At 45.0% G+C, this 15,853-nt stretch overlaps 1 protein-coding gene across 1 annotated transcript in view; it reads left to right on the top strand.

The window, feature by feature from the left end:
- The window catches only part of Drd3 (dopamine receptor D3), a 64,456-nt gene extending 49,465 nt beyond the window's left edge, over window positions 1-14,991 (top strand). The window contains exons 5-8 of the mRNA XM_028872102.2: window positions 8,324-8,520; window positions 9,572-9,649; window positions 12,038-12,383; window positions 13,147-14,991. Coding sequence (XP_028727935.1) covers window positions 8,324-8,520; window positions 9,572-9,649; window positions 12,038-12,383; window positions 13,147-13,343 — 818 coding nt within the window. The 3' untranslated portion in view covers window positions 13,344-14,991. The remainder of the gene's footprint in view (window positions 1-8,323; window positions 8,521-9,571; window positions 9,650-12,037; window positions 12,384-13,146) is intronic.
- Window positions 14,992-15,853: the final 862 nt, after the last annotated feature.

The raw sequence follows: 15,853 nt of genomic DNA, 5'->3' as shown, positions 1-15,853 counted from the left end.
ATTTTAACCATAAGACATCAATCCACATTTGCACCTCACATGATCTTTCTTTGGGGCTCAAGAAATCCATATGTTGAACGAAAACTGTTGAAAATGTATGATGACAGGACAGGGAAGGGAGAAGTGATATACTTATATTAAAAAGAAAATGTATCATGAGAGGAAAAGAAAGGGGGAAATTTTGTAATTATAATCTCAAAATTAAAGAAATAATTTTTTAAAATTAAAAAGAAAATGTATAATGAATGAGCATGTCTGCTAAGAAAAAAACCTGAATGAGCAGTGTTCCAGAATCATGTAGAATTCTTATTTTGTCCATCTGAATGGTCTTATTCAATTCCTGCTAGATTCCAGACTTGTGAATTCCTGATCTATATGGACTTACGAGTCACAAAGCCATATGTTTATGTACATTCAAATATTATTGAGACGATGTCATATGTAAATCCAGGAAAATTCCAGCACATAAACAATCTTCCAGGCATCATGTCATGGACAAGGATTTTAGAAGTCAGAATACGCTGAGGAAGGCAGACAGAGGCTGTGCAATCAGAAAACCCTAGGTGAATTCCAGCTGCCCTGTCTACCAGCTGTGCCTCCTTGAACAAGCTTCCGGACCTTGCTGAGCTCAACTTCCTCGCGGATGAATTCAAGACAGTAATAGAGTGGTGCATAGAGGAACAACTTCAAATGTATATTCAGTCAGCATATCTAGTTACAAAGTTTTCTATATTTACTTTTTATAAATGGCTCCCTACATTTAAAAAAAGCCCAAAGATTTCATCTCTGAAGCTACATGTTCATGTGAGCTTTATAATATCTGACATAGTAACATATGTATCCTTCTTATTCCTGTTCAGAGTTATAACAAAACTGCATGTATCTTTATATGTGCTGTAGGGGATTTTTTTTCAAGGCAAATTTTAGAGCATAGTAGAAATTGAATGAAGCAATTCAAATAGACAAAATAAGAAATCTAGACTTAATTATGTTTAGTAAATAATTTTTTAATTTTATGTATGTGAGTGTTTTGCCTGCCTATATGCCTGGACTTTGAACCATGTATGTGCCTAATGCCCACAGAGGCTAGAAGAGGGCACAGGACACTCTGGAACTGGAGTTAAAGACAGTTGTGAGCACCATGTGGGCTGTGGGAAAGGAATCAAGTTCCTCGGGAGGAGCTGAACCGTCTCTCCAGCCCACAGATACTTCTTACCGTGTACATTTAATGCTAGGCTCTTATCCTACATGTTATGTAACTCCCTTATAGAGGCCTCTGTATTCAACAGGAATTAAGTTGAGATAAGATGTATAGATGTGTCAAACACATACTACCTTCTCAGGGTCAGTCTTCTTTCTCCAATACACTAAAAGTTAAGAAACCAAGCTATCAACAAACAAACTCTCCCAGTTGACACAGAATGTTCATAACAACTGGTCTGTGAGGTAGTTAGTTTGAATGTAATTGGCCCCCATAATCTCATAAGGAAGTGGCATTATTAGGAGGTGTGCCTTTGTTGAAGTAGGTATGGCCTTGTTGGAGGAAGTGTGTCACTGTAGGGGTGGACTTTGAGGTCTCTTTTGCTCAAGCTTTGCTCAGTGTGACCCTCAGACCATTTCCTGTTGCCTGCAAGACATAGGACTCTCAGCTACATGGTGGTGGGGAATCAGAACCATCTCTGCCTGCTTGCTACCATGCTCCCCACCATGATGATAATGGACTGAACCTCTGAGCTGTAAGCCAGCCACCTCAATTAAATGTTTTCCATCATAAGTGTTGCCGTGGTCATGGTGTCTCTTCACATAGAAACCCTAACTAAGACAGTCTGCTACCATCTTATTCTTCATTACTCATTACTTTGATTTTGTTTTATTTTGTTTTGTTTGTTTGCTTTTATTTTGTTTTTAACAAAATGACATTTTATACCCTGGAGCACATGTACACACCACAAAGCATGGTCCATTGAAATGGTTATGGGAACTACGTGAAGGCAAAATGTCTTTTGTGGTCAGTGTTAAATGGGTTAGTCAGATAGCCAAGTCACTGCCCTACCTTGTTTCCGTGTGCAAATGCCCTGTGTGTGGGACTCTCATATGGGAAGTGTGTACCACTGCTTGACCTAGGCACTGCTTATCTTCTGGCCCCCAGCACACGTCACCCTTTGCTGGGATGAGTGCAGTTCCTCAGGCTGAGCCCGGTTCCCTTACATATTCTGGGATGCTGGTGGAGGAGGTCCTATTCCCTCTTACGGGCACACACACACACACACACACATCCTGAGAATAGCTGAAACCGTCCCCAGATCTGACAGTAGACAGAGTTCCCAGCTAATGTCACCGTGGCAAGGGAAGGATGATGAGCTAATTGCAGCGTGTTGGCACCAATGACTTCATTATTGTTCTAGAAACAAAACCCAGGAAAATCGTCCCAGGATTTTCAAATTGAGAATCAAAAAAAAAAGACTTGTGACCTGGTGTGTGTGGTGTAAGCCCGCTGCTTCTCCCGGGGTCTCTGGGCTTTACGTTTTTATGCGCTTGATGGTTGGTTTGGTTTACATTTGGAGGTCATTTTGTTTGTCCTTGCTTTTGAGACAGCAGCTCACGAAGTTGCCCAGGAAAGCCTTGAATTTATAATCCATCTGCCTTAGCCTCCTGAGCAGCTAAGATTATATGCTTCTGCCACCAAGTCAGGCTTCCTCTTATGTTTAAGTTTCTTAGCAACACTGTACTAAACCCTCCAATTATTCTCATATTGTGTCAAATGCAAGGTCCATTATAATAGCCAGAAGGTATTAGCTGGTGTCAGTGTTAGGATTATGTAACAGAAAGTTTTCTGTGCCTTACACTGCAACTTAACAGCTGCTCCAAGGAAGATATAAACAATGGTGATTCTCTGGTGGTCACAGCGAAGACCAGCTGCCGCTTCCTAGAACACAATTCAGGGAATTCATGAGCAGAGCTCAAGCATAAAGAATCCAGCCTTAGCCGGGCTGTAGTGGCACATGCCTTTAATCCCAGCACTCAGGAGGCAGAGCCAGGCAGATCTCTGTGAGTTCGAGGCCAGCCTGGGCTAACAAGTGAGTTCCAGGAAAGGTGCAAAGCTACACAGGGAAACCCTGTCTCAGAAAACAAAACAAACAAACAAACAAAAAAGAATCCAGCCTTGGTCTCTGACACAATCTGACCCTCATGATGTTCCTTCCTTATCCTGATAGAAGTGACCTGTCTTGGTCAGTGTTCTACTGCTGTGAGGAGACACCATGACCATGGCAACTATTCTAAAAGGAAGCATTTAACTGGGGCTGCCTTACAATTTCAGAGCTTTAGTCCATTATCACCGTGGCAGGAAGCTCAGCACCAGGCAGGTGTGGTGCTGGAGAAGTAGCTGAGCGCCACATCCTGGTCTACAGGCAGGGAGTAAGACACTGGGTCTAGCATGGGCATTGGAAACCTCAAAGCCCACCCCCAGGGACTCCTCACTCCCTCCAACAAGGCCACACCTCCTAATCTTTTCAAATAGCACCACTTCCGGTTAACCAAGCATTCAAGTATGAGCCTATGGTGGTCTTTCTCACTCAAACCAACAGGGCCCCTCCAGCAACTTCCCCATCGACCAAGTTCATTCAAGAGCCCAATACAAATGACTCTTTTCTACTCCTTCTCTGACAAGCAGAGGTGGAAAGGGCCTCTGGTGTTGCCAATTCCACCTGATTTGGAGCATAGCTTGACTTCAAGAAATGTAACAAGAGCTTTTCATTTGAGGCTATGGCCTGCCACTTGTGATACTGAAGTAAAGACCACGGAGGCAAGCCGAACTTCAGCCGCTTTGAACTTAGAGTTGCTTCTGTTCTTTGGAAAAGGGCAGCAGGAGGCAGAATCTTGGATGGGAGAGAGAGTTCCAGAGCTGTAAGGCCTGGCTGAATGGTATTGCCCCAGCTCCACCAGGGGCCCAGAAGTTCAGTCAACCATCAAATCAACAGCCTCTAATGATGCAGAGGAAGATGTATGCTGGAGCAAGAGGGCAACTCTGAAGATCTCCGAAAGAGCTCAAACCTTTCTTTTCACAGATAAGAAAAAAAAGTATTTGAATTTCTGTTAAATCAGACACCATTGTGTGGTTTTTAAAAGAGAGGACTAGAATGAATAAGCAGTAGCTGGTGATCAGGTTTAGGAATTCTTCTGGGTAGAGGGACTTAAAGTTAAGAAAATCTTATCGGCTGGATGGATTTTCCTTTAGGAAACGAAAATGGTTATTTATTTGATTTCAGCAATGGAAATGTCATCCAGCTCTCAGAACACTGGAGACGGAACGGAACGTGGCTGCTCAAAAGTTAAAAAGAAGAATAAAAGCACACTGTTTGAAGGGTAGTGACTCATCCTAAATCAGACTCATCAGCATCTGCTGTCTTTGGAATTGAAGTGAGGTCAAATGCTTCAACAAGTCTAAAGTTCATCAGTCTTTCACGTCAACCTTCCCTCAACTTTGCTGTTCACATCACTATGGAGCTCAAGTTCTCCGCCTAACTCACAGAAACCTCCAAGGCTCTTCTTGTTTCAGCTATTTGTCGTCTCTTCTTTCTTCTTTGTGTATGTGAGCTGTGTGTTTGTGTGTGGTGTAGTGTGTGTGTGGTATGTGTATATGTGGTGTGTGTGGTGTGTGTGATGTGGTGTGTGTGTGTGTGGTGTGTGGTATGTGTGTGTGTGTGTGTGTGTGTGTGTGTGGTGTATGTGTATGTGTGGTGTGGTGTGTGTGTGGTGTGTGGTGTGTGTGTGTGTGGGTGTGTGTGTGTGTGTGTGTGGTGTGTGTGGTATGTGTAGTGTGGTGTGTGTGTGGTGTGTGTGGTGTGTGTGTGTGTGTGTGTATGTGTGGTGTGCATGGTGTGTGTGGTGTGTGTGTGTGTGGTATGGTGTGTGTGTGATGTGGTGTATGGTGTGTGGGTATTTGTATGTGTGTATGTGGTGTGTGTGTGTGTGTATGTGTGTGTGTGGTGTGTGTGTCTGCCCTCTGCCATGCCTACCCCCACTCCCACCCCAAGTACTGAGGTTCCAGGCATACCTGACTTTGAACATGCACACTGGGGATCCAGATTCACATCCTTGGGCGTCCACAACAAGCACCTTCCCCACAGGACCATCTTCCTGGGGCTGTCTAGCCTAGAACTCTGAACCTAGCATGTCCTCCTTAAAGCTGAGTAAGGAGATGTGTCTTTGCCCTCGCCCCTGCCCCTTCTCTTTCTCGAATTTTAGGAAGTGATATTAGAGCCCCCGCCTACCTGGCCTTCCCCAGCATCCTGCAGCCAGTGAGGGCTTGTGTGCCTAGACAAAAATGCTCATCTGTGCATTTTCCTACGTGTTCTCCTCATTCACATATCCACTCAGTAACTACCAGCTCCCACACAGTGCTGATTTAGATCAATCATCAGACAGAGGCACTGTGTCTCCCGAGGGAGCCTCAGCTGCCCAAACCACCTCTGGAGGACTCACCAGAGACTGCTGTTGCATGAAGCCTCCCGCCGCCCTGATGACTGGATGCCCACCCCCAGCACTCATCAGCCCCTGACTCCAGTGTGAGACCCCCTAGCACAGCGGGAGGGATTCTGGAGGAGGCGTCAAGGCTTGATCAGAGTGTGGACAGCAGCTGACTGCAGTGGAGAAGGAGGAAGGGACGACAAGGCACGTCCAGCGATTGAAGACGAGGCCCATCGTGGTCAATGACCCTGAAACAGCTACTGTCTCCAGCTCTGTTCTCTCTCTCCTTCATCCACACAGTTGCAATATTTTTAATGGAAAAATAAATGCTTGCACACGATAAAACATTCATAAGGTGTAATGAGATACACACAGACTTCTATCTGTGTCAGTCTGCCTCCCACCCCAGATTGCCAGGGCCCGAGTGTGTGCGTGCGTGTGTGTGTGTGTGTGTGTGTGTGTGTGTGTGTGTGTGAGAGAGAGAGAGAGAGAGAGAGAGAGAGAGAGAGAGAGAGAGAGAGAGAGAGAGAGAGACATACTATACCTACTCTTGACTCTGTTATTTTCAGAACTAGTTCATTTATGGAAGTCAGCCTCCCAGTTGCAAGGAGGGCAGAGAAAGGGAGAGATGGTGTGCACAGAGACAAATGAGGAACACTCAGCTCACCAAGGCCAGCAGCGAGCTAAATCTTGGGCCCTCTTACTAACTAATCTCTGGCCCTTCTTACTAACAGCACACATGCTGAGACTCCTCCTCACCACAGGTGGCACTGAGATCTGGGCCAGCCGGTGACAGCAGGCGAGCTGACTTCCATAATGGCAGGGCTGATCATGACTCCATGGCTCCCTAGAGACAGAGAAGGCCCACCAGCTGCCACCCCACGCCTGCCCCCAAACTCATTGTCCCCAGAACAGAAGAAGATGTTGGCTGGGTGATCACTACTCAGGGCCGTCTGTGCTGTTTGTGAGGGATGCTGATGCAAAGTCTGGTGAGATGGCGTCAATTTCATCCCATCTCTAACAGAATGAGAGGATCTGGGAGCAGCCTGGAAGGATGCTGGGCTATGCTGTCACTGAAATGCCTCCCTGGGTGCTGGACACGCTCCCTCTATTCATTTTAGTTCTTAAATGTCTCTCTTCCCGTCCCCGCAAATATTGTTCTCTTGTGAGTCTTTCTCCAAACTTTTATTTCAATTGATACTTCCTGTCTTAGGTCCAAAAAAACCCAGAAGGGGTAAACAACAATGATATAACAAATAAAAAAAATAAATGATAATAATCATAGCAATCATTCATCCTCATTATTTCTCATTGCTGTTATACAAGAAATATTGTTATCCTTTTGTGGAAAGTGAAACTAAAGCTGGGTACCTCACGTGACAATGCCAAGAGGAAACAGCTGATAAGCAGCAGGTCCATGGCTCGCACCCAGGGCTGTCTGTCCTCAACCCATTTCAGGGGCCCAAGAAGCAGAACTAGAGCACAGGGTGGCCACGGTCCTCTCCGCCACCTCACATCTCAGGCCACATCTCCCGAGGTCAGATTTGGGGCTGAGCTGCCACTCTTCTGGGCAGACTGGAGCAGGTGTGCCAACAGCGATTGCCGATATTGTGGCATGAGCACAGACGTGCCCTGTCCCGGGAGTAGAAGAAGAGCGGCAAAGTTGAAATTACAGAAGGAAGATCGGTTTGGGGTCAGACTGGCTAGAGAAAAGTATCTTTCAGGCAGTGTTGCCTTGGGCCACTTAGTAAACCTTTCTGAACTCAGCCTGTGCATCTAAGGATAGGAACAGTAATGTCCCCTCCCGTTACGATTTGGTAAGATCATGTGTATGAAGCCTTTGGCCTGGCAGATGTTGGCTTGCCTCCCTTCTCCGGTTCAAGATGGAGCAGGTCTCTGGCCTTGTGTTGGGTACTGGATGACTCTCCACATCTTCTAGTGAAGAAGGCAAAACCACAGGGCTTTCCAAAGAGAGGTTAAAGTGGTGCTGTGGGCCATACATTAGGGGCAAGAGCCCTTCACTTTTTAAACATTTCTTTATTTTTATCTTTATGTGTATGTGTGAGTGAGCACCAGCATGTATGTATGTGCGAAGTGTCTGGTACCCACAGAGGCCAGAAAAAAAAAAGCATTGGATCCTCTGGAACTGGAGTTACAGGTGGTTGAGAGCTGCCATGTGGGTGCTGGAAGATGAACCTGAGTCCTTTGCAAAAGCAGCCATGCTCCTGACCACCATGCCATCTCCCCAGCTCAGGGGATAAGGACCCCTTTGAGTTCCCAGTCTCCTACCCAGCTCTCTTTCCATCCTAACCAGTGCTGGGATTCCCTGGTTGCTGTTTTCTAGCCCATCACCACCCGCCTCTCACCCCACGGATTCAGAAGAAGCCTTTTCCTTTTATTGCATTCAGCCAGCTCTTCTTGCCTCCACACCAGCAGGCCCTTTCCTAGGTATGCCATCCTCCCAGAAGCCTCTGCGCTCCTGTTCTGTGGCCCTCCTTAGCCTCCCAGACTACACATCCCTCTGGGTTACAACTGACCATTTGCACGGAAGAGAGCATCTGTCTAGCTAGACTGTTGGCTCCTTCAAGGGCAGACACTGTGTCTCACTCATCTTCACAGCCTCCGTTCAGATCAGTGTCTGGAATGCAATCATTGGGAGATTTGCTTTTGAAGCCAACAACCACAAGAGGTGCGAAGATGAATTAGCTTTCTTCCTTCAGAGCACTGGGTGCCTGAAAGCACATGTTCCATCCACACCCCCACCTCAGGTCATGTGAACTCATGCTCAGCGCTGCACACCAAGGATGAACGCTCGGATAATTGTGTTTACCTTCTCCCCGTCTCTCGCCCACAGGGGACCCCAACATCTGCTCCATTTCCAACCCTGACTTTGTCATCTACTCGTCAGTGGTGTCCTTCTACGTTCCCTTCGGGGTGACTGTCCTGGTCTATGCCAGGATCTACATGGTGCTGAGACAAAGGAGACGAAAACGGATCCTCACTCGCCAGAACAGCCAGTGTATCAGCATCCGACCTGGATTCCCGCAGCAGGTAAGTGCCTGGCAGGAAATAGAGGAAGGCACAGCAGCCCCCTGTCTCCAGTCACGTGGCCATCAGTGCAGGTGGTGCCAGTACCAGCACTCAGGAGGCAGATTTCCCATCGCCTTCTACTCAGCTGATGTTGTCTGTGCTGAGTTTACTGGGTCTCCCTAGATCTCACCTTACTTGATAAGCTGATAGCATACTTTCCACTTCTCTTCAGAGCCTTCCACCACCAGCAGCTCAGACATCCCACAAGGTTTGATTTTATTGAACTGGGATGGGAGCAGGGTAGTATTCCACTGTACTGTACCATGCACTGCTTTCCCAGTGCTTTTTTTTTTTTTTTTCTTGTCTTCTCAAACTACTCATTCCAAGAATCATCCACTGACGCCTGTCTTCTTGATCTGTCCCTGTGTCGAGGCACTGACCAGCTGGTGGGTCTTCCTAGGCTCTACAAAGGATGTTTGGAGCCTCCGCCCTGATCTTTCAGTTCCTTGAGCTTTAGATTTTGCTCACATTACTGCCTGGCATATGGTGGCTTCCCTGCCATGAACACCGATCACTTCCAACAAACTAGCGTAAGGACCATTATATCAAACAACCACTGTCATCATGGAGCTTGGAATCTGGACATGAAAATAAACCTCACCTCCACTCAAAAAGCAATGAAAAACTCGAAACTTCCCAAGATGTTTGCCAAATGTGAAGTGAAAGAATGAGGTACCCAAATATAAAATGCAACAGAAGTTAAGAGGATGACCAATGTTCAGAACAGGGCTTCCTGGGGAGAGAAAGAACTGAGTTTAGTCTTAAAGACAGAACCAGTTTGGGGGGTCTAGACCAATCTCTGATGACCTGTGATCAGACTCTCAAAGTCAAAGTTCTAGGACTTCCATAAAAAAAAAGTATTGGTCCCCATGAAATGGGATACTGTGACCTAAGGCTTAAGATATGAACATAGTGCCTTCCAAGTACTGTCATGCTACATAATTACATAAGACATGGTTCAGCTTTGTAGAGATTATCCCACAACTGATTGTTTCTCCTTCAAATACCCCAGCCTTCCTGTCTGCGGCTGCATCCCATTCGGCAGTTTTCAATAAGGGCCAGGTTTCTGTCAGATGCCACGGGACAAATGGTAAGTAGGCCACGTCTTGGATCAAGGGGAAAGAGTGAGAGGTCTTTTCCCCAAGATGTTGTTTTGTCTTGATTTCATTCCTACGGCAACATGGAATTCCTCACTGATCCCACACATGTATTTGTAATATAAGCCAAGATCCCAGAGTCTGCATGATTGAAGTCTCGGAATGGGTTTCATCCAATGACTTTTGGAAATTATGGGACTAGTGGGATAGATCTCAATGACTGCAGTCAATGACTTTCACATGTGGTGTGAGGATGCCATCTAGAGCTACCTGCAGTAGGGGAAATAGGATGTCAATGAAATGGACACATAAGAAGAGCCAGAGAAAGAACAGTTTCAAGTGTCCTGTTTGTTATTGTGTACAAAACGATGTCATGACAATTTCATGGTCCCCCTAAGCCTTGCCTTCCCAATTCAAGCCAGCCCTTGGCATGCCTTGCTGGCATAGTGCAGGAAAGAGCCTAAAGATGTCAAATACAAGACCAGGGTTCCTCTTCTTGAACTCACATTAGAAATTAAACTTCAAAAATGAATAGTGAGCAAGAGTTGAGTCTTGTTCAGTCTCTCTATAATTCATTAACAACCCTATCCACAGACCTGATGTCGCAGTTAGAGACTCTGGCTGTGAATGAGAACAGATAGCTAAGCCGTGCAAAACCAACATAACAGATCTGTGGTCTGAGGAGAAGCCAAGGCTGAAGGAGGAGTGTTGACTTCACAGGAAGGATTGGAGAGCCACAGGGCCGCATTGCCAGGAGGGTGGGGAGTTAGGATCTGTCCTACCATCTGGGAATTGGAGTCTCTCTGCCAGCCAGCCAGCTATGGAGGAATTGGTGTTGCCCGTGTCAGCTATGGAGATAGGGCTAAGGATTTACAGAGCAAACTGAGAAACACCGTCACCAGCTTGGAGTCTTGGAAGAGTCATTTTCTTCCTGTAGGAGAGACTATTCACATTGGTGACATGGAAGCTGGATGTTCTTCAGTTCTGTAGACACTCCCAAGAACTAATCCCCAACCCCAACTAAACTCCAACAAGTAACCTTCAGAAGTAACCCACTAGAAGTTAAATGTTGTGATTTTCAGATCATAGGTGCCAGCTTAATCATAAATATTGTCTTGATTATAGATTGGCTTAACATAATATAGTTATACTAATTAGGAAGTTAATTAGGAAGTCACATCAAACCAAAAACCAACAGTTCTGAAATCTCCAACCCAAAGATTCCTATGTGACTCTCCCCTTGTCTGGGTGTGGCTCAGGTGCCAAAGCTGCTGGTTTACCTGGAGAGACTGGACAGAGGAAGGTTAAAGAAGGAAGAGCTGGCCTTTATGACTTTGGTAGTAGGAACTGCAGAATCCTACTACTTCCTACTCAAGATTGACACCAGTGTCTAATCTTTTGAATGTAGAAAGTTCAAATGTCAAACATATATATTGATTCCCTTCCCCAAACAAAAATACCAGATAAAAAAATCACATTCTATCTTTCTTAGTTATTTTTCTGTCTTACAATCAAAGTTTAGAGACAGTTAGAACTTCCTGAAGGGTAGCACCTACTAAGTAGGAAAGTTATGATGCAAATCTTAGGGTTTTTTTTATCCCCCCCCCTTTTAAATATTGATATTTAAAATTTCAAAAATAAAAGTGTGGTACATACCTATAACTCAGGTATTTGGGAGGTGGAGGCAGGAGAATTATAAACTTCGTGGCAAATTTAAGGCCAGCCTGGGCTATATGACACCCAATCTCAAAACACAGTGAAATTAAATATAAATTTTTTAAATGAAAAGACAAAACAAATCCAGAGTCACCATCAGCTAGCTTCAGCAGTTATCAGTTTGTGACCAATCTTATTTCATCTATGCTCCAACCTACAAATGCACACACACACACACACACACACACACACACACACACACACACACACGAGTCAAATCCCTGGGCTGGAGAGATGGCTCAGCGGTTAAGAGCATCGGTTGCTCTTCCAGAGGACCCTGGTTCACTTCTCACATGGCAGCTCACAACTGTCTGTAACTCCAGTTCCAAGGGATCCGACATTCTCAGAGTATGTACCAAGCAAAAGCATTTCTCATGTCGAGTTTCCCACATTCCAGATTTTGCCGACTGCATCCCAGTGATGGCATTTAATATGTTAATTGCTTTAACCAGGTCTTTCCAACTCAGAAAGGCCAGACTATAATGCCAGGGTCTCTTCCTCGTGGTTTGCTGTGAAGATGGAATGTTCTATGGGGTAGCTACTTTTCAGTTGTAAAGTCAGAAGCGGGTTTCATTTCTGTAACTTCCCATGGTCCCACCACGCCCCTGTAGGTCGTACTCAAGGAGGGTTTCCTCCTTTTCCTTTTCATTATCTTTCCCATTCAGGAGCACATAGAAGACAAACAATACCCCCAGAAGTGCCAGGACCCTCTCTTGTCACACCTGCAGCCCCTCTCTCCTGGGCAGACTCACGGGGAGCTGAAGCGTTACTACAGCATCTGCCAAGATGCGGCCCTGAGGGACCCAGGCTTCCAAGAAGGAGGAGGAGGGATGCGTGGGGCAGAGAGGACTCGGAACTCCTTGAGCCCCACCCTGGCGCCCAAGCTCAGCTTAGAGGTTCGAAAACTCAGCAATGGCAGGTTATCCACATCCCTGAAGCTGGGGCCCCTGCAGCCCAGGGGAGTGCCACTTCGAGAGAAGAAGGCCACCCAGATGGTGGTCATTGTGCTTGGTAAGTCTGATAATCTGCTAATTTGGCTTGGGTTAGATGGTTAGTTGAAGCTGGTGCTGGATGCCACGGTGGGGGGCTATCATAGCCGCACTTAAAGAAGATTGGAAATTCAATTACAAAATCTCTAAAACACAACTAAAAAGGTTTCTAGATGAATATTAGCTCTTAGGAAAACTCGAAAGACCTAAATGAAATTCATAAAGCCACTTAATTTAGGTGATCATATAGAGTGATAATGTATAAATCAAATGATAATGAATCAATGAAAGTATCTGTCACACATTGGGTGTTTAATAAATATTTACCTATTTTAAAATATAAGTGAGAAAATAAGAAGGTAAAACTCTACTGTCATATGATATGATGATACCTAGATCATTTTAAATAAGAAAAAAAAAACGAAATAAACTTATCAAGATGTCAAAAGTGATTATCTTTGAGCAGTGGTGGTTCTTCGTATCTTTCTGTGTTCCTGTATGTATCAAGTTTTCTACTATGTGTATGGCCAATTTTCAATTTTATAGTTAAAAAAAACAAACCTGAATGACATTGAATTAATTAAAGTTTGGTAAATCACAGATATCACATAGCATTAACGAAAGAAAAGGCAAATTAATGAGTGGACGCCAAGCTAAGCAAACAGAAAGGAAACGCCATGTGAAACTCGCAACCTGGAGCCCAGGATAGCAATGACGTATGCGTTGTTTTCATCTATAAGGTGAGCAAACTCCTTACCCACATTCTCTCTTTCTTTGCATCCCAGGAGCCTTCATTGTCTGCTGGCTGCCCTTCTTCCTGACTCACGTTCTTAATACTCACTGCCAGGCATGCCATGTATCCCCAGAGCTCTACAGAGCCACAACATGGCTAGGCTATGTGAACAGTGCCCTTAACCCTGTGATCTACACCACCTTCAATGTGGAGTTCCGCAAAGCCTTCCTCAAGATCCTGTCCTGCTGAAGGAAGAGAAGAGGCCACGCTCCCTTTACCAACTTCAAGATGCCAGGCAGTTTGGATCCCTGCTCACCAGGGTCTGCTTTGGATGCCTACACTGTGTTCTGGCATGTGTGGTATGGAGACTCATGAAGCAGGACAACCCTGGTTAGGAATACCCAACTGTTTGTTCCACAGTAGGATGGTCTACCTCCCCAGCTTACATCTGACTTCATTCTGCCAGTCTTCACATTGCTAAGTGCTAAGTAACAACTCAGAGAGAAGTTGATAAAAAAAGTGTATGGGACACACACAGAGAATTGTCACTGGAGACACATGCACTGGAGTGAAAGAAAAATGAACAGGTCTCTGCAGTCTCACCCTGCCAGGGGTCCTTGAAATCACAGCCAGGAAGCAGTCTTGTAGACAGTCAGCTCCTCTTCTTTCAGGCCTGTAATTAACTGTCAGTACAGTTAACCATGAGCATCCATGGGGCCCAATTGCTTGTTTTCTTTCACTCTATCCTAAAACATGAAAGACAAGGCCAATGTTTATATCTTTCTGTGGAATGGAATCAGCTGCATTTGGTGAGGGTCTGCTCACCCCAGAGCAGACACTGTCCCACATTGGGACTTGGGTTTTATTTCTACCCTTACATGTTAGCTCTGGCTGGGGGATGCAGGGGAGGCCCTTTGCTTTATTACCTGACTTTCTCAAGACAATTCTAGTGTTTTGATTTCCAGAACCATTCAAGACAAGACAGTTAAGTGAAGAAGGTAAGGCAGTTTCCTCTGCACTGTCATGGCTGACTTTGGGTTGAGAACATGCCTTCCAAATGCTAGCCATCATTTGAAGGGTTTCCTAGCCAGGAACTTTCATCTACTTAACAGAAGCCCAAAACTTTCAGGCCTTGGTATCCACCGAGTGCTCGGAAAGTGCTAGTCGCCTCCCAGGTTCTGAATAGATAACAATGTCCTCAAAGACTTACGTTTGCCTATGTGGATGGTAGTGGCTTGCCCGGTCTTGCAAAGGGCCTCAGAACTGAAGGTATTGGAGGATGACCGCTCCAAGTCACCACATGATAAATCTTCATAAAACCCTGGTCAGATCCTAAACAGCACCACTCTAACAACTGTGCTCAGAGCCTAACAAAAACTGGGTGTGGTGACTCAAGGAAAAAAAAAACAAAACACCAGAAATAATCTGTAAATGTCATTCAAAATTGCATTTAGAAGGAGCTAGAACATGCACATCATTTACCTTCTCACCTACAGAAGCTATTTTTTTTATTGATTTCAGAATCAAAGTCAAATGTATGGATAATTTATGAAATGCTGTCAGCCTGCACTTCAATCAGTTTATCTTTAAGAGCATTGGTATACATCATGACAGCTAGCGGCTAGCATGCTGTTCAAACTTTAAAGAGTCCAAGAACGTCACAAGGAATCCAGGTCTCACCCGCCCCATTCTTACTCATCTGACCCTAATGGGTTAGTTGTCTGATAGTCCTGAACGCTTTGGTTCCAGCACTTACAAGTGCTATTATCTATAATGATTAGTATTGTAACACAGGGTGGAAACCCAAATCCTCTCTGCCCACTGCCTCTTCCATTTAGTGCCATAAAATATAACAGGCTTGCCAGGTGGTGGTGACACCTTTAATCCCAGAGCTTGGAAGGCTGAGCCAGATCTCTGTGAGTTCAAGGCCAGCCTGGTCTACAGAGCGAGATCAAGGACAGGCACCAAAACAACACTGAGAAACCCTGTCTCATATATATATATACATATATGTGTGTATACATATATATATATACATATATGTATATATGTATATATATATATATGTATATATATATTGTTACAAGCGAAATTGAGTCCTGGACACTTAAATCCACAAAAGTAAAGGTTTATGATTTCTAGGCTTCCCCATTCAAAATAAATAAAAACAGATGAGCCTGTGGGGTAACGTATTATAGAATTCTATGTAAAAACAATCAGAATCTAGAGGCAGAAATATAAGCATTGGTATCAATGCCTTTGTGAGGAAGGATGACAGCAGATAATTTTTCATTTCATTTCTTTTCATTTTATGCATATGAGAGTTTTGCCTGCTTGTATGTATGTGCACCACATGCATGCCTGATGTCTGCAGAAGTCTGAGAGGTCCTTGGATCACCTCGAACTGGAGCTGCCATGTTGGAACCAGGAACCACACCCAGGTCTTCTGGAAGAGGGACCAGTGCTCTTAATCCCCAAGCCATCCCTCCAGTCCCTTTGTATCTTTTCTTAGTATCAAGTAGCCAACCTTTATAACAACCTTGGTAAGATGACTTTATTTTATAGATGAAGACAGTGAGACAGAGGGAGGCTAAACACTTCCCTGCAGGCCAAACACTGTCAGTCAGTGCCAAGGGATTGACTGTGCATGCACCTGATCCCCATGCTGGCACATGGCTTCCTCCCAAAGTGGAGAGGTGGCCAAGATCCTAAGATGAACTTAACCCTACCCCGCCAACCATCTACTATATCCAAATAAC

The sequence above is a fragment of the Peromyscus leucopus genome, chromosome 12, assembly GCF_004664715.2.
Source record: "Peromyscus leucopus breed LL Stock chromosome 12, UCI_PerLeu_2.1, whole genome shotgun sequence".
NCBI classification, from domain to species: domain Eukaryota; kingdom Metazoa; phylum Chordata; class Mammalia; order Rodentia; family Cricetidae; genus Peromyscus; species Peromyscus leucopus.
The sequence above is the reverse complement of the archived record's forward strand: the minus strand, read 5'-3'. Positions and strand labels throughout refer to the sequence as shown.